This window comes from Cydia strobilella, chromosome 1 (genome assembly GCF_947568885.1).
Source record: "Cydia strobilella chromosome 1, ilCydStro3.1, whole genome shotgun sequence".
Lineage (NCBI taxonomy): Eukaryota > Metazoa > Arthropoda > Insecta > Lepidoptera > Tortricidae > Cydia > Cydia strobilella.
In genome coordinates this window covers 5,480,786-5,502,564 of record NC_086041.1, presented here as the reverse complement: position 1 = coordinate 5,502,564, position 21,779 = coordinate 5,480,786, and the positions used below count along the sequence as shown (strand labels likewise).

At 40.9% G+C, this 21,779-nt stretch overlaps 1 protein-coding gene across 11 annotated transcripts in view; it reads right to left on the bottom strand.

The window, feature by feature from the left end:
* The window catches only part of LOC134755528 (tight junction protein ZO-3-like), a 119,422-nt gene that overhangs the window by 5,963 nt on the left and 91,680 nt on the right, over positions 1 to 21,779 (bottom strand). For 7 of the 11 annotated variants that reach the window (XR_010129068.1, XM_063692062.1, XM_063692091.1 and 4 more), the window contains 22 exons: positions 19,734 to 19,909; positions 17,492 to 17,679; positions 16,774 to 17,043; positions 15,422 to 15,598; positions 14,946 to 15,012; positions 14,479 to 14,629; positions 13,707 to 13,839; positions 13,161 to 13,304; positions 12,337 to 12,509; positions 11,725 to 11,896; positions 11,072 to 11,288; positions 10,162 to 10,342; positions 7,861 to 8,085; positions 7,171 to 7,336; positions 5,615 to 5,715; positions 4,118 to 4,267; positions 3,186 to 3,307; positions 2,978 to 3,094; positions 2,293 to 2,418; positions 1,463 to 1,604; positions 759 to 929; positions 79 to 190 (listed from right to left, as the gene is read on the bottom strand). Coding sequence is in view for 10 of the 11 variants with exons in the window: in XM_063692062.1 (XP_063548132.1) it covers positions 79 to 190; positions 759 to 929; positions 1,463 to 1,604; positions 2,293 to 2,418; positions 2,978 to 3,094; positions 3,186 to 3,307; positions 4,118 to 4,267; positions 5,615 to 5,715; positions 7,171 to 7,336; positions 7,861 to 8,085; positions 10,162 to 10,342; positions 11,072 to 11,288; positions 11,725 to 11,896; positions 12,337 to 12,509; positions 13,161 to 13,304; positions 13,707 to 13,839; positions 14,479 to 14,629; positions 14,946 to 15,012; positions 15,422 to 15,598; positions 16,774 to 17,043; positions 17,492 to 17,679; positions 19,734 to 19,909 (3,481 nt within the window). In the remaining variant the exon portion in view is untranslated. The remainder of the gene's footprint in view (positions 1 to 78; positions 191 to 758; positions 930 to 1,462; positions 1,605 to 2,292; positions 2,419 to 2,977; positions 3,095 to 3,185; positions 3,308 to 4,117; positions 4,268 to 5,614; positions 5,716 to 7,170; positions 7,337 to 7,860; positions 8,086 to 10,161; positions 10,343 to 11,071; positions 11,289 to 11,724; positions 11,897 to 12,336; positions 12,510 to 13,160; positions 13,305 to 13,706; positions 13,840 to 14,478; positions 14,630 to 14,945; positions 15,013 to 15,421; positions 15,599 to 16,773; positions 17,044 to 17,491; positions 17,680 to 19,733; positions 19,910 to 21,779) is intronic. The other 4 variants (XM_063692063.1, XM_063692064.1, XM_063692065.1 and 1 more) reach the window with 4 other exon arrangements.

The following is a 21,779-nucleotide window of genomic DNA, read 5'->3' as shown; positions in this document are numbered from 1 at the left end:
AGAATTTAGAATGTGCAAGAAGAAATATCAGTTTTTAGCATTTAAGGCATATGGCGTAATAATAAATAGTTAGGTTACCTATGAGATGGGGGTTGTGCGGCAGGTTGATGGCGCGGTGATGGGACGGAGGCCCGGAGTACGGCGGGGACTGGGGAGGCATCTGACCGCCGTATGACATGTTTTGTTGATGCTGTAGTCAAAAACAGTGGTTACATGAGCGCGGAATTAATATTGTTACAAAGGTGTACTTTAAGAAGCTTTTGACACGGTTTCAAAACTGACAAGTGGTCGAAGTGGTCGACAAAACTTTTAAAATGTAGAAATAGAAACGGCAGACTATCTATTTTTTTTGGATGTGAATACTATTCCTATTTAAGAAATAAAATATATTCGATATCCACAACACAACAGAATAATAAATCTAGCCAAAGAATTCCACAAGGCACTATACTAGGTCCGGTACTATTTACGGTTATTGATGATTTTAGAGTAGCTATATCCACAACAGAATAATAAATCTAGCCAAAGAATTCCACAAGGCACTACACTAGGTCCGGTACTATTTACGGTTATTGATGATTTTAGAGTAGCTATTGTAATGGAAGCTATTGCAGTAGGTAGATGAGTATTTGTAAGGGCATTTATATGTATAAAGAAATGCGTTTCTGTTGCCTGCTTCACATAACTGCACAGTAGAGTTGTCCAAGGAGTTCCTCAGGGCAGTATTGTAGATCTAACAGTGTTGAGCATATAGTTACTTGTGGGTAGCTGTTGTGCTGCACGCGGTGGTGCGGCTGCGACAGCGAGTGCTGGTGCGAGTAGTGCGGGTAGGGCGCGGGCGCGGGCGCGGGCGCGCGGGGCGGCACGCCGGCCCCTCCCCCTCCCCCGCCACCGGGACCAGGCGGAGGCACTGCTGCCGGATCCATGCTCTGTTGGAACGTTTGATAAATATACACTTTTGTTATAGGTAAGCCGTTTAGATGAATGTCGATTGGTTTTTATAGATTAAAAGTTATACACTGAGAGATAGGTGGATATTATTCGGTTGCGAGTATAAAATAAGTGTTTGATTGGTAGTGTAATTTTGGTGAGCTTGAATCCACCTGGGGTTTGAAAGCAGAGACCATATACAAGATAATAACAAAATATGGAGTCTTCCACTCAAAAACTCCTTGCTTTCATCTCATGATAGATATATGATAAAAATTATAGCAAAAGTTGAAAATATTTTGTTCGATTAATCGGAATCGGTAGCTACGCATTATGCGGTCACACACATGCGTAGCTTCCGAATCTGACAGTCACTTAGGCACACGAAGGCCTCTTTATGTTCGTGTTAAACATACTCAATTGTTTTTAATTACCCGCCGTTCCCAATTCCGCCACTCTCCCCTATTGCGTCTTCGATTTACAAACAGAATGCGACCATTTCCGAGCATGTTAGACATAATAAGTAACATACCCCATTCCTCGGATGTCCCGGGTGCGGTTGGTCGGCGGGGAGGGGCGGGCGGTAGTGCTTGGGCTTGGGCGGCGGCACCGGCTTGTAGGGCGGCGCGCCGCGCGCGCTGTAGTCCGCCTGCGACGCCGAGTTCGTGCGGCTGCTGCACGACACGCAAACAGAACATATTAGGGCGTTTTGTAAAATAAATATTGAAAACCAGATTCTTTCAAATCTGGACATTCTTGGGCTCATTCTACTCAGAATCGACAGCATTCTCCATCCTGCCATTAAAAAAAGAAGTCCCAAAATGTCCATATGGATGTTTTGAAAAAAAAAAAACACTTGTATTGTGCGTGACGTAGTGGAGTGGAATGTACAATTATCATACAACATTTTGGGATATTTTTTTATCATCAGGATTGAATATGCTAGTGATTCTGAGTAGAAAGAACTCAAAAACACCAGGGTCTGTGAGAATCAGGTTTTCAATATTTATTTCAGGAAACGCCCATTATAATAGTAGTGAGTACAGTGACCAATGTTGAAGGAGTCAACCTCAAAAGTTTTATAGAGGTACATATTTAAATATCTATTTGTAAAGATAAAGTGGCAATGGCAAATCAAATATGAGAGGGACATTCATTTGACTAGATACTAATATCTACAGTGATTTTTACGGACTACCGTGATCGTATGGTAAAATGGCACTTAAATGGTACCTAATATTATATTATACCTATGGGTGTTGCGTTGCGTTATAAGATACTGACAGACAACACATAAGCGCGGCGCATAGGCCTTGATATTTAGAAACATTAATAGTTCAAAAGTTAGGTATGGATATGTACCTGTATTTGGCGTGGTCGTTGGTGGGCGCGTTGGGCAGCGAGGGCCCGCGCGCGTGCACGGGCGTGGTGTGTGTCGAGCCGTTCATGGCGGGCCGCTGCGGGCTGCGGAAGTTCTCCTGGGACCTGCTGCGATACATTCAATAATGACCAAAGTCCGGAATTTTCGCGGCAAAACAAAAGACTGTCGCAATCTTGCTAGAGTTAGAATTTTTTTTTCATCGATATCGATAGTTGGGTAATGGAAGAAAAAAATGGATAATGATCCTTACTGTAAAAAACTTAAGCATCGAATTTCTAAAGCGCATACTGTCTGAAAATTACAAACTGCGCGCTGCCAAAACTTACCACCGACTTCCTATGAAGGCAAGGAGTGCAGATGCAATATGATAAAACTAAACACTAAAAGACGCCCAAAGTGTCTGAATATAATAAACTTGTAATGTCAATTTTGATAGAGAAGGGAAAATGGAGATCTCCTAATTTTTATTAGGCATTTAAATATGTTAGTTAGGAGAATATTATGAATTACTACCTATTCAACTACTAATACCTACTTATTTACCACATTCGAACTATCATAATCTTAACCTACTATCATTAGGTATTTTAATTTTGTTCTCAGCATTACTCTCTACTATCATTAGGTGTAGTTTTTTATTTTCATTTTAAAGTTTCAGTAAGTTACCTGTAATTGTCAGAGTTTCTGTACTCGAGCGAGTTGTGTTCGTGCGAGTTGGAGTTTCGCTGCGGACTCTGTGACGACATGGCGGACGGGTTGGGAGGCGGCGGCGGCTCAAGTTTACTGGAACAATAATATTAATAAGTAATCGTTATCTACTTATTACGATCAAGGAATTTGATATAGATTTAGCAACGTGATAATTTGAACTTACTTCGGAGGCGGAGCTACTTTGAGATCATCGGGAGCGTTGGGCGGGAGGCGACACGAGCCGAGGGCGGAGCCGTTGTTGGAGCCCCCGTACTCGTACGAGGACGTGCCGTCGTACGAGGTCTGCTGTGAGGGAAACAAGCTCAATCAATATACAAACTCGGTGACGTAGTGTAACATTTATAATTGTTACTGTTTTAATATAGTTTTGAGAGTGTACTAAGAATGATTAGGTAGTATTTTAGGGGTTATCCATTAATTACGTCACACGTTTAGGGGGAGGTAGGGGGACAATTTAAAAACAAAATAGGTAAGACACAGCCAGTGATGGCCGGTGTCACACCATCATAGAAGTTGGACTTTCCGACATTCCCACCTCCAACATAGTATCGGATGACTCATAGTACATAATTAAAAGGATTAGGAGGTTTCAACCAACAACCACCATGCCATGCTGTAGCCAAGTTAGATCCAGACCAATCATTTCAGTCAAATCAGTCTATTCCAGCTTTTTTTTATATACTACGTCGGTGGCAAACAAGCATACCCGCCTGATGTTAAGCAGTCTCCGTAACCTATGTACGCCTGCAACTCTAGAGTTACATGCGCGTTGCCGACCCTAACACTCCTCTCCCTCGTTGAGCTCTGGCAACCTTACTCACCGGCAGGAACACAACACTATGAGTAGGGTCTAGTGTTATTTGGCTGCGGTTTTCTGTAAGGTGGAGGTACTTCCCCAGTTGGGCTCTGCTCTAGATCTGGAATGACATCCGCTGTCCTGTGCCCTACCACACAAAGCGAGATGTCATTCACAGTGCCCATACCTCTTTTTTGGACGCTTTTTCACCAGCTGCGCTTAATCAAAACACTGGTCGCTAATAGATTCCGTGGCTAGTTCGGATATCTATACTACTCTGATTCCTGATGAGAACGTACCGGGTTCCCAGGATGCCGGTGCCGGTCGAGCGAGTTCTGCGTGGGTTGTATGATCATGCTAGTAGGTCGCGCTGTGTACGTGGCCGTGTCGTCGCCGTTCGCTTCCTTTGGTGGTCCGAAGAGGCGCTCTTGTGCGCTGGGACGGGTGTTCTGTGATAGGAGTGGCTTCATTAGATATTTATTGTGTCAACCGAGAATTTGTACGTTATCGTACGGTTATGGCTTAATGGAAAAACAATACTTATAAGTAAATCTGAAGCTTTAAATAAAAATCTAATTGAATATAAATAAATGTATGCTCCCAAGCAGGAGCTAAAAACGCTACCAGGATAAACACTGAAATAAGAGACAACAAATAAGCTAAGAGTTGTGACTTCCGTGCGGCAGGAAACAAGGACTGACGTCTAATCTAAGGAGGAATCCTATACCGCCATTTCGGAGGAGGCTCGTTGGTCAAAAATCCCTTTTTTCACTTGTAGGTATAATAGGGTATTAGCCTACTAGTCAAATCAATTTCTTTTTTAGAACTGTCAAAACGATTTTCTAATATGGAATTTATATGAAACATTACACAATGACGTCACGATCAACTCGCCTAATTTTTATAATTCTATCCAATTTATAAAATAGAACTTGTGTTCAAAAATAACTGCTATCTATGTTTTTCTAATAATTATCTGGTGTTTTATTTTATGCATGGTGTGAAATAATTTATTTTAGATACAGTCCAATACCCTATACATATAGGCAAAGATAGTTAGAACTCCGTAATAGATGGATACAGTTTAAAGAAATAACGTGCCTCGAAAATCACGACAATTTGATTCTCGATCAGATAGCCCACTAGCTTTGGCCTACTCTCGTATAGAGGGCGTTGACGGTTTCGTTTGTTATTTATAATTTTAACGCATATCCGTTAAAGAACATGGGTTAAAATCATATAAAAATAATTAATGCAAATAAAAAAATCATTTATCCATATTTAAATACATCTTAACGTATTTTTATAAAGCAGTGAATTTACAGTAGTTACAAAATTTACTATGACAGTACCGCTCTATCTTATTATATCCTCTTTGATATTAGTATAGGTGTTATTATAAGCATAGAGTAACTTATACTAGAGCGGTACTGTCATAGTAAATTTTGTAACCCCAGTAAATTCACTGCCATCTGTCGACACACTTTAAAACTAAAAATGAAGATTTATAAAAATACGATAGAATGTATTTAAATATAGATAAATGATTTTTTTTATTGGCATTAATTATTTTTATGATTTTGACCCATGTTCTTTCACTGATATGCGTTAAAATGGTTAAATAACAAACGAAACCGTCAACGCCATCTGTACGACTGTAGGCCAAAACTAGTAGCGCCCTCTGAACGAGAATCAAATTTTCTTGATTTTCGAGGCACGTTTTTTCCTTAGACTGTATCCATCTATTACGGAGTTATATCTATCTTTGCTATAAGTAAGCTCGGGTCGGGTGTTACCTGGTGCGGGTGCCTGTTGAGCGGCGGACGGGTCGGCGGCGGCGCCGGCAGCAGCACGCCGCCCGCGGGCCGGCCGCCCGTGCGCGGCGGCAGCTCTGGAACTGAACCGTCAACACACTACTTGCAGACAACTTACACACTGATTACACTGTACCATAGACATAGCATTACATACATGTGCTATACGAGTGCGCCCCTAAGCCCTGAGGGACAGAACATATGCAATTCGACAAAACCAAAAAACAACCTACGTAATTTGGTCGGGTTCATTGTTCATCATCTTCCTCGCGTTATCCCGGCTTTTTGCCACGGGCTGATGGGATTTAAAACTTTCGCGGTTTGAACACATACTAAATCACATTTACAAACGGGTCTGAATCACGGGTGAGTGATCCAGAAGTTAAAGCCAAGGGATCTTCTTTGGATGTGTGCGCAGATGTTGTGAATGTTGCGTGTGGGACTATTGACAATAATTAACATTTATGTGTAGTAGGTGGTTTGAAAATGTGATGTCTACCTCAAACTTTAAATGCACTTTTCGTGGGGTATCTGTTTTGACATTTTGCTGGGACGTCAGTTAGCCGCGACCACGACCAGTGAAACCTGTGTCGAAACGTCGGTAAGTAAAGGTAACAAAATCAATTCGCGATAGACCCGTTTGTAAATGTGATTTAATATGGGCTAATGGGAGCCTGGGGTCCGCTTGGCAACGAATCCCGAGAATTGGCGTAGGCGCTAATTTTTACGAAAGCGACTGCCATCTGGGGCCCATTTCTCGAACGATATTAGACTAATATTATTAGTCCACGAACTGTCAAATCGTATGGGTTACCATGACAACACACTAGTAATATTAGACTAATATAATTCGAGAAATGGGCCCCTGACCTTCCAACCCAGAGGGGAAAAACTAGGCCTTTTTGGGATTAGTCCGGTTTCCTCACGATGTTTTCCTTCACCGAAAAGCGACTGGTAAATATCAAGTTCATTGGTCGGGTTCATTGTTACCCACCATAAAAACGGTGGGCAACAAAAAACGTCTACGTCACTTAGGACTTTTTAGAAGTAGGCAGAAAGGAAAAGTGAGACTATTACAAGGAAAAACAATAATAGCGCTTTCTCCGCTACTCCTACTGAAAGAGCATCTCGTTCGGTCTAATGGGGGAGGGGCCATTTCCTCTCTATATTATTATACCTCCATGGATTATACAGATACGAATATCCTTACACACAGTCCTTATTACACTTGCGATTTGCAACATAAGACCGGGTCATTTTGGAAAGTCTTTGTCATAGATATGCTTGATTTGTGATGACGTTGCCAGCTCTTTGTGGTGTAAATTCAGTTGGCGACGTACAAAACTCATCTTTACTTACTTTAGTTAATTAGTTTGTAAACAATGAAACAAAACAAATCAGCGCGCCTAAACAAATTTTGTACACAATAGAAGATAGGTAAATATACGCCCATCAAATGATTATACATTTAATTATGAGCTGAAAGTGAACGTAGCATTAGGTACCTTCATAGATGTACCTACTAGTTTAGTGCTTACCGGTTCCATACAGCGGGGAGTGTGGTGGTGAATGTGCCATAGGATTCATCTGATACGGCGGAGCCTCTTGCGTAATATTCTGCTGCCCATTGTGGTGAGTCATGCCGTTGGTGGGCCCGTTGCCGTTCGTTGAGAATCCGTATTTGCTGTCGCCGTAACCGCCTTGCTGATGGGTTAAGGAAGTGTTCAGTTGAAGTTAGATTACTGGTTTTTATAACGTTATGTTATTTTCTTACCCAATAATTAAATACCTATGACATTTAAATATCTTAAGTAGACGGAGGTGGTCGCTTGAGTTGAATGTATGCTCTCAGTTACATTCCCCTGCCATTACACTACTTAAAAATCTGACTTTAATAAACTAAGATAGTTATTTGACTTTTAGTAAAAACATTTGATTAGAGATAGAAAAGAAACGGCATTACTGAAAGAGCTAATATTATTGTAGTTACTTATGACGTTAACGCTACCACAGATCTATATACCGAACTCTGTAAATACTCTCTGGCGGTCTATTCAGTAAAATAGGTAAGTAAAAATTTGTCCAAATAAAATATTTCAATTTTTTTTTATACCTATGTGCATACGCAGATTATCATGATAGACAGTGTCCATTTTTGTGTGATGATCTCATGATTGTATGTAACTTGTCGAAACAATACAACATTAAATAAGCAATGATATACAAACCGTATAAGGCGGCGGCACAGCATCAGCCATATGATTCATATCGTCATCTCGGTCCATGTTGTCCTGCGTCGTGGCTATGGACGGGTCTGACGACGACTTCACGAGCCGCGGCGCCGGCGGCGGGCTCACTTCCAAGTCGCTCTCCGGACTCGACGCGTACGACAGCCGGTTCTCCGTACTCGACGACATTGAGAACAAGAAGTCGTCCGACAACGGCTCCGGCCTCTGTTTCGCGTCCGCCATTTTGTGAGTCGGCCATTTTGTTCGGGTCCGGGTGGGTATGGAATGGGGTGACAAGACAAATGAATGATTGCAATAAAACGTTACAACTATGTTTAGCGTCTGTGAATGATTATGGGGCACACTGGACAAATTAACATTCAAGTTAACAGGGGTGTTGTGAAAAAATCATTTACACAGGGCAAGCGTAATTTAATCTTATTTCAATGACACGAGTACTCTGTACCATTTTGCAAATATTACAAAAGTGACGGTTTATCACCGTTTTGAATGTTCATTTGTTTTAATAGTGGTATTTAACACTGATAAATAATGACAATGTTTAACAAAAACAATAACACATTATATCAACTCTTCGGCAGGTATATATTAACGAAAATTAATTAAAATAAAACAAATTCAATCTACGAAAAGCATAACAATACCACATACACAAGAAGCGATACATAAAACAATGCAAATTATTTACATGCAGCAAATATACATACAAAGGTAGAAAAAAAGCGAAATAACCAAATCAAAGTATTGTCATTTTGTGTTTAACCTATTTTGGTAACTGTTACCTAGTTCTAGTTATTTATCATATTAAAACCTACACATACCCTAAATGTAACTCAGAAATAGGTTTATTAAGCGTTGTTTCGTCCCTTTCTGCCTCGGACTGCTCACATTTCTGGTCAACAGCGTGTTCCTCTAGCTTTAAAGTGGGTAGAGACAAATTTTTGATCTTATGAAGTGATCTTTCTGTGAATGTAGGAAGTGTTCGAGACTCACTGAACCTCCCGGGGTCGACGGCAGGTTTTGAATTGCATTTACAATTTGGAATACGACATATTTGTCTGGACGGTTTATCGAAACTTTTTAATATAGGGTTCGGCAGTTCTTTTTGCAACCTAGCCTTCCATTCGGGAACTTCATTTTTATTTTCTAGCTCATTCTTTTGAAAGAACACTGAGGCTGGCCTAAACTGCTCAGTCATAGGAACAACTGAGGATGGTCTCTGTACATTTGGAGTGGGAGATTTAGCAGACGTCTCGAGGACGCTGTAAGGTCTAAATCCTTGTTGTGGAAACATATTCTTTCCAAACTGTCTTGACATTTCAGGACTGATAAAACTTCTTGAATTTAAATTTCGACCGGAATAGTATTGTCTTTCTGGATAACTGGCAAAAGTGTGTCTGTTTTTGTTAGTCAAGTAAGTGTTGGGAACGCTATAGTTGTTGTTAGCCAAGCAAGGAGTTAATGTTTCTGCGTAATAGTAAGGCACTACGTGATTTCTGTTAGCGTCATACAGTTGATTGTGGCGTTTGGTTTTAGCGTTTAGATTAGGCATGTTCTGTGGTGATTGTATGGGGGTGTGGGGTGACCGAGACTGGGGGTAGTTGTTAATCGGGTAGGAGATGGGATAGAAGGCGGGGTAAGGGGACGGTGGGATCGGGAAGTATATGTCCGACACCATTTCAACGTGCTACACCGCCGCAAAGACAGAAGAAATGAAATTGGTTAATACATTTAATGCCATTTCAAACCAATCCGCAATTATAACTTTCCCCATTTTCTTTGGGATCGCTGAAATTGGTTTGAAATAAGGCCTTTTCATATGATCAAATAAATGACGTTCAGATTAATTTTCGAAACCTGTCATTCCTTTTTGCATTTTGCTGTATAGTCGTTTATTCGATCACAATAAATATTAACATAGACAGATCTATACGAAGCACAGTTTACCAAATGCACCTTTGCCTTTACCAAGCAACCATCTTGAAGCATGATGCGACATACTGTTGTAAATAAACAGACATACGAGTAAGGCCTCTTCCAACACTAAACATAGAAATGTATTTTGATTAATGTAAATAAATACTTATGTGTTCTAAAGTCTTAAAACGAGAACAAGTTGCACGAGAACAGTAATGTTTACTTACCAATGGCACACACACAATGCTATCTCAATTAAAGACTTTAGGACCTATATAAAGACATCACATACCAATTTCAGATTATCTTCATAGATCTTAAATTAAACTTGTGGGCGGATCTGGCCACATGATAAATCCTCACCTTGGTCTCAGACACCCACAGCTGTTGCTGCTGCGTCCGCTGTATGAGATCAGTGAGCTTGTTGAACCACGTGGTCTGGTTGGCCTCGCTCAGCGTGATGGTGTGCGTGAACACGTGGCCCCACACGCGCTCCATGTGTTGGGACTGTTCGAGCAGCTTCTTTGATGATTTGTGGGCGGATCTGGAGATTCACATGAATTTATCAGGCAAAAGAGAAAGCGAATTTGGAAAATGAACTTGACATATCCATTTTATTAAGAAACCTTTTGTCGATAAATGAACTGGTGTTATTCAGAGTGAAATGATTGTTAGCGCTCTCGGAATAGAAAAGTCTAGTCCTTACGAATATCAAAATAATCACGTGACTTGGTCACTCGGCCGATAAGCTGCAACATTCTGTATCATATCATAATCATAATCATCTTTATTTATACGTCAACACCAACAGTCGATTTATCTATGTAATGTATGGAATTATATCATTAGTCGAACAACCAAGTCACGTGGTTTCCTTGTGTAATGTAAATTTTAATCTTTTGGACGCCAATGACCGATATATACGCACCGTAGGTGTTGAACCGATTAATCGGTCATAGACCACAGAGCAGCATAGACCTACGTGCATATGCATAAAGTTCAATTTCAGTTTTGACACTTCGTTGACGTGGCGTCTGGACGACTGCTTTTGTGTTTGACACGGCGTCGAAAAGGTTACAATCAAAATGGAATAGAATATAGTTCTTAAACTATAGTCACGATCACAGGTAGTTACTAATATTCACTTTTGCTTTATATCTGACGGCTAACCTGATTGCAATGTACCTACCAACAAGTCGCGCAAGAAAGCATCTTTAAACACTTCCGCGCATACTAATAATGGGGACAGTGAACTTTTCATAAAGGAACTTACTTCGGAAGGCCTGCTCTCAACTGCTTAATGATATGCTTGTTGTCAGCTTTCAGGAAGATGACGATAGGGTAGAACTGCGCGTAGTTCAGTCGGTCGACGGCGTTCGGCGTGATGTCCAGCAGGGCGTGCTTCCCTCGCTCCATGATGGATCGTATGCTGGATAGCCGGATGATGCCAGCTGACTTAGTTTTACTGTCTTCTAGGGTGCTGTCCATTTCTGTAATAGATAAAATGCTTGATTTATAATTGTCATAAATACCCAACGGCTATGTTTTTGCATGTTCCGAATATTTTTGATATAAACTGGAAGACACTGCTGTGAGATAACAGTACTTAGCAAATGATTCCAGGCAAATCTACGCAACCACGCTTCTAAAAGCCCACGCTTTCAAAATAAAGCGAAATGTAGCTCGTTAATGTTGAACTTATGATCAAATTGATCCTCATATAAAACGTGCCTATGCCAATTATCTTGGCAAGTCAACCGTCTACAAAATACGACACGACTTGTTTATGCCCATGGGCTGGAAACTTGAACCACAAACTTCATGTATTTATATGTATATGGTTCTAAGGGGAAAAAAAGGTCCAGCTCCTTAGGACTTATGCCTGTTCATGTAGATTCTTGCGGTTTAATAAATAGCAGAACTTACTAGGACACGCGAAATTTTCCGGCTCCTGCTGTAGTAATCGCTCTCGCGCCAAATCAGCGACACAACCAAGAACGATGACGGGACGCACGAAGCCGGGCTGTTTCAGTGCCACTCGCTCGTATGCGGGGAATTTGCTGATGCTGTCCGACAGTACTACTTCGTCCCAGTGCTCCTGATGACAAAAAATCAACAAGTTACTAAGATGAAAGCTTTAAGAGACAATGGCGCAATTTTCTGGATCTTTCGATTGTTACGAGCTGGGCGATTATGTAGATCATTGTAGGTCAAATATAAGAGTGTGATGGGTGTGGGTGGAGCACCGTCGCCGGAGGAAATTGTACCTACTTAATGCCTTCTCTCCTTGTTGATCGCGTTAAACTACGCCTTGGGTCTCATATTCTTCTGGACCATTGGACTGTTATGACCAGCAGAACAGACACGTACCTATATATATAGGTTAATATGAACTGACCCTACCCTACTCCTCCGGTGTGTGAAACGTCCCCACCTGAATTTGTGCTTGCCGTCGTTGAGTAATGTATCTGCTTGCTTCTCGGTCGTTTAGAGCCACACCTTGTTGGGGATCTCTGAACCAGTACGAAAGTGACTGACCTTGCCCAGACTCTTGCTCCTCCGATGTGTGGAGCGCCGCCGCCTGAAGAAGTTGTGCTTGCCGTCGTTACCCGACATCTCCTTCTTGGTGGCGTTGAACTGCGCCGTCGCGAGTTCTTCGGCACGAGCCTTGTTGGGGATCGTGCCCTTCTGGACTTCTTGGTTGTTGCGACCTGTTATAATGAAGAATAATAGTCTCATTTTTTTTATTCAGGTAAATACACATAATATACAACTTAATTACAAAGGTACCGTTAAACCAGTAAGGTTTGTCTCGGTACACCATACGCAGTAGATTTTGTACAATAATAAAATGTGACGTTTTCAACCAAAAGGTACCACATTGTCGCTTGTCGATAAGGTTGATTTCTAATTGAAGCTATATGGAAATAGCGCCTTACTGACAAGCGACAATAAGTACCCTTTTGGTTGAAAATGGCACAAATATCTTATAACAACAACATACACACACTCGCGGACACGAATGCGTTAGCATTCGCGTAGTCTTTTGCTTCCTTTGGCCTATGACACATGACGTCACTTACCGTCCGCGAACGTTCATAACTGTTGTGATAGTTGTATTTGGTACAGAAATAAAGAATCATGCAGTAATAAGTCATCACGGGCGAAATTTATGGATCGTATCAGTTCAGGAAGTCTCCGTTGGAGTTGAATGGGGTTGAAAATGATAAGTTTCAGTTTCCTAGCATTGTTATTTGAGACAAAATTTAAAATTTTACATTCATTTATCATAACGTTTGGTACAGAATCATATAGGTATAGTTGCTTGCAAGTACTATAAATAAGTTTAAATATTCACTTACCTATCCTGTAGACCTGCCACGCGCCGACAGTGCCGTTGTGCAGCGTGTCCACCACGTGGAACACGTCTCCACATCTAAAGGACATCTCTCCGTCGGTTGGCTCCGTGTAATGGAAATGCGTCTTTATATGAAACGAGTCACCAGCTGTAAAGGAAATATAAATATCATGAGGTATTTCTGTCCAAGAATTCAAATGATGACAGATGGTGATGATTATTTTTAGGTTATCAGCAGTTCCGTTTCATGAAGTTTTGCTTTCCGAGAGATAATGTACGATACGATACCCGAAAAAATTAAAGGTATGCCTATAATATCGATTTCACCAGGATCTTATCACAAACTCATCCTGTCCGGAACACAATGGGGCCGATTTTGTTGTAAGTATATTCGTTCAAACATAAAAAGAATCAACCGAGTAGTTTTGGGGAAATCGGGGAACATACATAGAAAAGAAGACAAAGTGGCAACCTCCTTTGAAATATTGAAGTCGGTTAAAATTATGATTAGATTGATATAGGTACAGTAGTATTAAGGATAAAAGCTTACGCATCTGTCCACCAGCAACAGCGCTGTATTCGCTCGGCGAGTGTTGAACGATGAGGTCTATTCTGTCCTGAAGACTAAGTAGGAAGAGAACTGCTTCTTCTCGCGTCACGCCTTTCATCTCCATATCGTTAACCTGGAACAGTACGTTACGTTACATTATCAGATGAGATATGAGTAGAGTATCATTGGCCCTGACTGACTGACTGTCGTATTGATGCAAGGAGCTTAAGAAAAGAGCTTAAGTTTAAGAAAAAGATGGGTGAGTTTAGCTGGATCTAGACGTTACTCTTCCACCAGTGTGATGCTATACTTAGCATTAATAACCCTCCGTCATCCTTGTAGTTTGCCCTGAAATAGAAGTATTACAACGTTTTCAACGTTTTAGTTTTTTTTTCGAAAACGCTGTTAAAACTATTTTGGTCTGATGACAATAAAGTAACCCATTGTGTGATTTATAAAATATTAGCGACAAACTAAAGCTCAATTTCCTAGCATTCTCATAAAAAACCGGACATGTGCGAGTTGGACTCGCCCACCGAGGGTTTCGTACTTTTTAGTATTTGTTGTTATAGCGGCAACAGAAATCATCATCTGTGAAAATTTCAACTGTCTAGTTATTATCACGGTTCATGAGATATAGCCTGGTGACAGACAGACGGACAGCGGAGTCTTAGTAATAGGGTCCCGTTTTTACCCTTTGGGTACGGAATCCTAAAAATCAAAAGAGTAGCGTATGTAAGAGAGGCTGAGAGATGGGAAGTAAAATGTAAACCTTGAGTATCTTGTCAGCAGGCTGCAGCCCCTGCAAGGCGGCGGGGCTGGTGGGCTGCACGCCGGACACGAACACGCCGGACCGGTTCCCGCCGCACAGCCGCAGCCCCACCGACCCTTCCTTCTGGAAGCTGATGAGGCGGGGCTCGCTTCTGGAGGAACATATACATATATGTACTTTGGTAAACCGCGACCATTTACATCGTTGGTGGTGAGTGTTGAACCATTAGTGAGTGTAGATACAGAAGGCCGCGTTCAGTACGGATCAAACGAAAGAGAATACCATTATTTTTCGCAATTTGTCATTCGTTTAGCACGACATATTGTATAAATCGAGAATATGAATAATTTATTGTGATTTCACGTAAGTAAATAAGAAAATGAAAGTAAATGGAACGGAATACTCATAGGAATAGACAATTTAATGGAATGGCCAAACAATTTTAGTCATGAAAGGTGTTCACTTACGGTGGTTTGTTTCGCTGGTTAGTCATCCCGTCTTCTTCGTACAGTTGCCGCCTGCTGCTATAATAGTCTGAAATTATGAAAACGTAAGTTATAGGTAATCTGAAACTACATAACCGGGGGGCACGTAAAACAATAGCGGATTTTGGAAGTGTCTCATACCACCGTAGCGGTGGTCGTAGCGACTGCTTTATTTTGTGTGAAATCGGATAAATGGGTCCGAAATATTTTCAGTGAGCCCGCCACATACAATTGTCCAATGCAAGAGCAACTCTTGTACTAAACACATCCTAGCAAATATACCGTCATTCCTCGGAGGCGGCGGTTTCGGTGGCTGCTCCACTTCGTTCGAGATCGGGCCCCTTCTGCTACTGTCTCCGGCGTGCCTGCCTCGCCCTGAGGCCGCCACGTACAAGTTTGCCCACTGCTGTAGTATGACTAGCTAATCCTAGTTGTTACCACGGACAACTCAAGCATACCGTCATTCCTGGGAGGCGGCGGTCTCGGCGGCTGGTCCGCCTCGTGCGACATCGGGCCCCTCCGGCTGTCTCCGGCAGGCCCGCCCCGTACCGGCGCCGCCACGTACAGGTTCTGTCCGCTGCTGGAGTACGCTGACTGCATCGGCTCCGCGCCCGCGTATACGTTGTGGGATCCATCTGTAAAAGTGTACAAGTAGTCTTCAGTAATGGAATAATTACAGCACTCAATTCAGCTATCGAGGAGGAGTAACCAGTTAGCACCAAAAAGTCGATGCATTTCACGAAATGATATGTCCTTTGCACCGAAAAAGGGGATAGCCGGTCAGACCCAATTTTAAAAGGCTACAAGATCAAGTATAAAACATGCAAAATGGATAAAAATGCATATCACCATTGGTCAAACGCTTATTACTCGCAATAGTATTATTCACATGTCATCATTGTTTTCGGTTTAGGTACACATGTAACTTATAGCTGCATAAAATATCTATAAAATGGGGGGCAAAGAATGACAAGAAGCGTTGGTCCCCAGACGGCAATCGTGTCATAATCCGCAAATATTTATAAGTACTCAACGAAGTAGAATCGTCGCCGTAAGTACTAACGAAAATGATGCGGCGTTAAGTTGTGTCTAATTAAATTTTAAATAATCTTATTAATTACCTACATGTTTGACAGCTCGAATACCAAATGAGTTAGTAAGAACGGATGCGTCAGTTTAATCAGCTGGTTATTCCAAGGTATTTGGTCTAATGAATCTTGTTTGTTGACTGAGCTGTGTGATAGACGTAATTGTTAATTAACATTGTTTCGCTGTTAATTTTCATTACGCGATGTCGGTAATTATTATGAAAGTAGATTATTTACTCAACTCTAGCGTTAAAGCAAAGTAAGAAGTCTTAATTTTACTTACCCTTTTGATATAATAGACGTAATTTATTAACGTCGTATCGTGCCTATTAAACATTTCAACCGTTTTCCACATAAATTACACATAAAAATTAGAAGCGCACTGTTATATATGGTTACTTATATGTAGGTAGATGCATAATCTTGCGACGAGCAGTCGGAATAAATCTGTCAACCGAACGGGCGTTTCCTTTAGCCACAAATCCCAAATTTAACATTGGCGACGAGGATTAGTTTCTAATATTTCTATCTTTAATTATAAATGACCAAACACAGACATAACCAAACATAATTATTTGTGAAAAAGATCGAGAGCTGACACTATAATAACTTAAAGCGCACTAATACCTCATAGTTAGTCAGGTCAACCAAACATGAGATACTGTATAAGATGCTAAAGAGATATACACATTAGTTGTTAGAATAAGGTTGTAAAGACTCACCTAAACTATTATAATTATTCTGATAATTCCCGTTAGTGACTGTCTCTTCCCGGATCAGTTCCCTCGTCACCACTAAATTAAGTCTGTCCTTGCAGGACTCTATCAGTTTCCTGGCTTCCTTGAGCGTTATGGCGTCAGTGATGGCTGTGTTGTTGATTCTGGTAACCACGTCTCCTTCGCAGAGTCCCTGGCCGGCTTGGTTAAGCTGCTCTCTGGCTCGGAGGGTCAGCTCTTTGACGTAGAGTTTGCAGCCAAGGACTATGCCGAAGTCTGCAAAGAAGGTTAAAATATTTATCTTAATATCATAGGTATATTGCATATATGGTTGTAAATATTTAAGTAGGTAGATTGAGATCCCTTTAATGAGAGCCAAGTTCAATATTAAGAATATGCGCCGTTGGTGACTTCGCTGGTAATATAATTGAGATCTATATGGTTGCCAAGTTCTAGTTCACTTGGGATATGTAATATAGTTATTTAAAGTTCAGGATTTGGCTAGTTTTTATATTTGTCTATGTTACTTTAAATTTAGTTTGTTACTCAGCCAACACAACATAACAACTAGCCAAGATAACATCCAGGGCACACATTCCACTTGCGAAAGTGACAAAGGGATTTTACGTACAATCGCCTCATGGTCTGTCGCTATACAAAATTTTACAATTGAGGGGGCCTATTAGCCATTGCAAGCATTAACTTTGAATGGAGAGAGACCCACCTTCCTTCTTCCCGTTTCTAGTAAGCGCGAGCTTGATGTTAGTAGGCGCGGTGGGCGGCGGCGCGGGCGCCCGGCGCCGTACCACCAACGATACGGCAGCGCCCGAGTCCCGTAGCACCGCCACCGCGCGTCCGTACTCCACGTTTTCTAAAGGGACTCCGTTCACGGAGACTATACGGTCGTTCACTCTGAAAATAACGAACATCACTTTAGAATGAGATTCTTATTTTACAAAGACAAAAGTATCCGATTAAGTCGTAAAACGTAGAGCAAATCATTGTAGTCACAGACTTGATGACGTCGATGGCGCTATGCAGCCGCGTAATGAAAAATCTGTAGCCCGAATCAGATTTAACAATTTGTTTTGTTGTTGATTTTATTTTAACACGACTTTGAAGAACGCTCACGCTAATTAGTGCATGCGAAATTAAGTGTCGTGAGTGAGATGCACGCCAATCACCAAGATGATCGTCAAGGTAATATCAAAACCAGTTCAAAACCATAATACATTTATTAAATTTGAATCGACCTCCTGACAAGGTTATATTTGGCCCTCGCCATGATTTTCAGTAGTACGTACTCATTTATTTTACGCCAAATTCATCGAATGTCACCGATGTAAGTAATACTACGTTTGACAATCTTATCACAAATTGTACCTCTACCTATTGTATGTATTTATTACAAGGAAACACTCATTTTGGCAGCCTTTTAATACTTAATAGTGGCCGAGGAAACCCACTTTTACACAAATTGCGTGTTATGTTGTTACAAAGACTTTATGTAAGTAAGCCATAAATCGCATGACATGATCTAGTTCTCACTGTATTAAATGACGAAGTAATTGTCGATAAATTTTGTTTAAATAGGTACAGTAGCCATCAGATATATCGGAGCGGCCAAGGGGCTCACAAATATCTGAACACGTCTCTATTGTCAAGGCGTTAGAGTGCGTGTGCAGATATTTTTGAGCACCTTGGCTGCTCCGATATATCTGATGGCGACTGTACCAGTCGGTGCCCTAACTTAAGTATCCACTTTTCTATACAGTTAGTATGGCGACGTGGATACTTATGTTGGGACACTTACTGTAAGTACATGTGTAATTGGTGACTTAAATACCTCGCGTAGCTTATTATTTGTCCGTTACTTTTAAATGGGTGCTACGTAAACGTTTACACCCTAGCAAATACGTGCATTCCTATTGTAATTGAATTATTAACTGTAACATCAATGTGAAATGAAATTCCGGATTATCAAGTCAAAACGCTTAATCTCAATTCTATTGGAAAGCAGAGTTTGACTGTGTCCAGCCATGCGAGGATCATACACAAGAAACTTGTTGAGCAGTTAACAGCAGTCGAAGTGACAGCTTCATTCGTGTGGATAGAGGAATAAACCTATATATTTAACCCGCTGTAGTTTAGCCGGAGGGCCTATTTGACTTGGGAAAGTGATAGAAAGTAACATGGCAGATTCATAATCTGGAATATTTATGAATTGTTTGATCATTTTGCTAAATGCGCACAGTAATATGTATTAAGTGATAATATATAAAATGTTACTCTTAGAATAATCTGTTTAAACAGTTACATACCCAACTATTCTTAATCTCTATTAACCCAGGACCCAGGAACTTACGCTACCGATGGCCGTGATTACATAACCAGGACGCGTGACATTCCTCACTTATGCCAGTTCAATGTACCATGTACCGTATACCGCTAAATACACACGCAGAATGCACAAACACTGATTTAAGTTTAAGTGTTAATTCGTATTTCCTCTTGATAATTCAGGAATTGGGAGCATTAAAGAACAATTAGGTATTACAGTTACGTCCGTATCTCTATTGCATATAGTACTACGCGTATCACTTATTTAAAGTCAAATAGTAAGTAACGTTGAAGATACTTAGTGTCGGTTGTACTAAACCGTCTGTCACCGTCAAAACTTCCGCTAAATTGTATTGTATGGGAAGCTGCATAGTACAGTCAGCTGCAGGAAAGGAAGAAACCCCCCCCTGCATAGAAGTTTGTATGCAAAGGTGCTAAGCGAATAGTATTGTTGACTGTACACTGCCAAGTGATGTTGATCATGCAGTCCGTCGATTTTGGTTGCTACAACTGGACCCTAAAATATGATATTTCGGTAATATAGGTAGGACTGGTAGGAGAAACATATTTTGTTCTGACTGATTCGTCTTCCTTATTTTCTGAGACCTTATTAACTCTGAACTCACTGTAGTTTCTCCTCCGCCGGTCCTCCTCGCAGTACATCAGACACGGCTATGGAGGGGTCCCCGCTGGCGAAGTGGGGGTTGTCCCTGCCACCAGAGACGGCGATGCCGAAGCCGTAGCCGGGGACGCGGTTCAGCCGCACCCTGTGCGTCTCCCAACCGCTGTTGCGTTCTGCCGTCTGGAAAAAAGAGAAGAAGACTTATTATTGATGATTTTAGGAAAATGAATGACATTAACAGTGGGAGATCTAGCTTCGAGGAGTACATTGCCTCTTCAATGCCGAGAAGCGCAAACGCTTTTATAGGTCAGAAAAGTCAGCTAAGCAATGCAAAGCCACCCTACGACGATAGAAAGTGCTTTCCAGTCTGCCAAAGCTTGTGTTAAATACTTAGGTAAGTACTTCGTTCAAGAAGCAAAGACGGTAGGTGACGTGAATACGCAATAATGAACACAAATGCGTGCAAGCTCTTTTAGCTCTTCCCCATTCAAACGACCTCACAAAATCGATACGGACCGTGATAAAATCGACGAGCACGTTTCACAATCGCTTTGTCTCCCGATGGACAATGCAAAACATTGGAACTCGATTATCCACAACCCATTCGCCGTACATTATGTTGAAACTTAAGACTTGCTTAGATATATTACGGCTAAGCATTAGAATTAATTGAACTGTAAACAAATGGAGAATAGATGATACTGACGCTGATTTCCGTAAGTAATATTACAGTTTGCGACATTTGATAAAGCCTAGGCTTGGTAAAGCGGTGGAGCCGTTCAGAGAAGGTACCTTAGGAATCTAAAGCAGAGTTTTTTAGTTGACGTATGATGTATTGTGCCTACATAGGTAGTACTACAATGTAGTACAATGTAACCAAGGTTCAAAATTAAATATTCTCATACTCCTTCTACTGTCTTTCTTTCGGCAAAATTTCTTAAAAGTTATTTAAAACTTCCTTTTCTTCCGATAGCTATCGGGAATGTACATGGTTAAAGTATTTCGGAATATTCATCCCTGTATAGTTAAACAATTCAAGACAGAGCCAAGGCACGAAGCAATATTTATGTGATAGTAAACAAATATTGCAAACCGATTAACTTTAAAGGCTAGTTCTCACGGGGACTCAGGCAGGGCAGGAGTGGCTCGACACTCCTTGCTTAAACTAAACGATATGGTAGATCTACAGCTACATTTGGAATTTATTAGGCTTCTAACATAGACTTTAATGCTCTATGCAATGTTGTGAAAAGCATAAATGGTCGTTAAATTTTGCGTACAACACGCACTTTGCGTAAAGGTGATTTAGCCGGTTTTGTAAAGGCATGCAGGATATCAATATGACATTTAGAGCTGATATATTATTATTATCTTCATAAAAATACAGTCTTCGATCATTTTTACAAGCGTTTATTTAATTGGCAATGTAGTAGAAGTGTTCAAAATGATTGAACACGCTCTTACTTCCTCTAAGTAATATAATAATATATTGATTGACGTAATAAACACCTCACCAGTTAGCCACCTATATCTAATGCTGCCTGTATCTACCACATTCTACATTGTGTTCTTCTACACTGTGTGGAAAATATAGAAATAACCAAAAATATTAAGCTTTTAAAGTATTTCCAAGAACAAAAGGCAGGCTCCTTATGCAATCCCAAATATATTAAACAATGCATTAAAATGGATAACTTTTCCGCGGTTCAGCATTGCCGAATTTCATTCATTGCATAACAGCATCCAACCTACAACCTAGCATAGTCTGAAGCAATTAATAAGAGATGACTTCGGTCATATTTTATGCCATATTTGGCTGATATTGTGGTATTAAGTAACCGGTTGTCGCGGCATGTGGGTTACCGCCCACAGTCAGCCTTGACTTCTACTTCTCCTAACATGGGTTTAGTTTAAAAAAACTACTTATTTTCATGACTGCCAAAGGTTTTTGCAATATGGGTTCCTCGCGTCGTTGGTGTGGTGAAAAATTTTGTTTTTATTCAGTAGCAAAGTTTAACCCTCGCGCCTTGAAACCCTAGCACAAACGCTT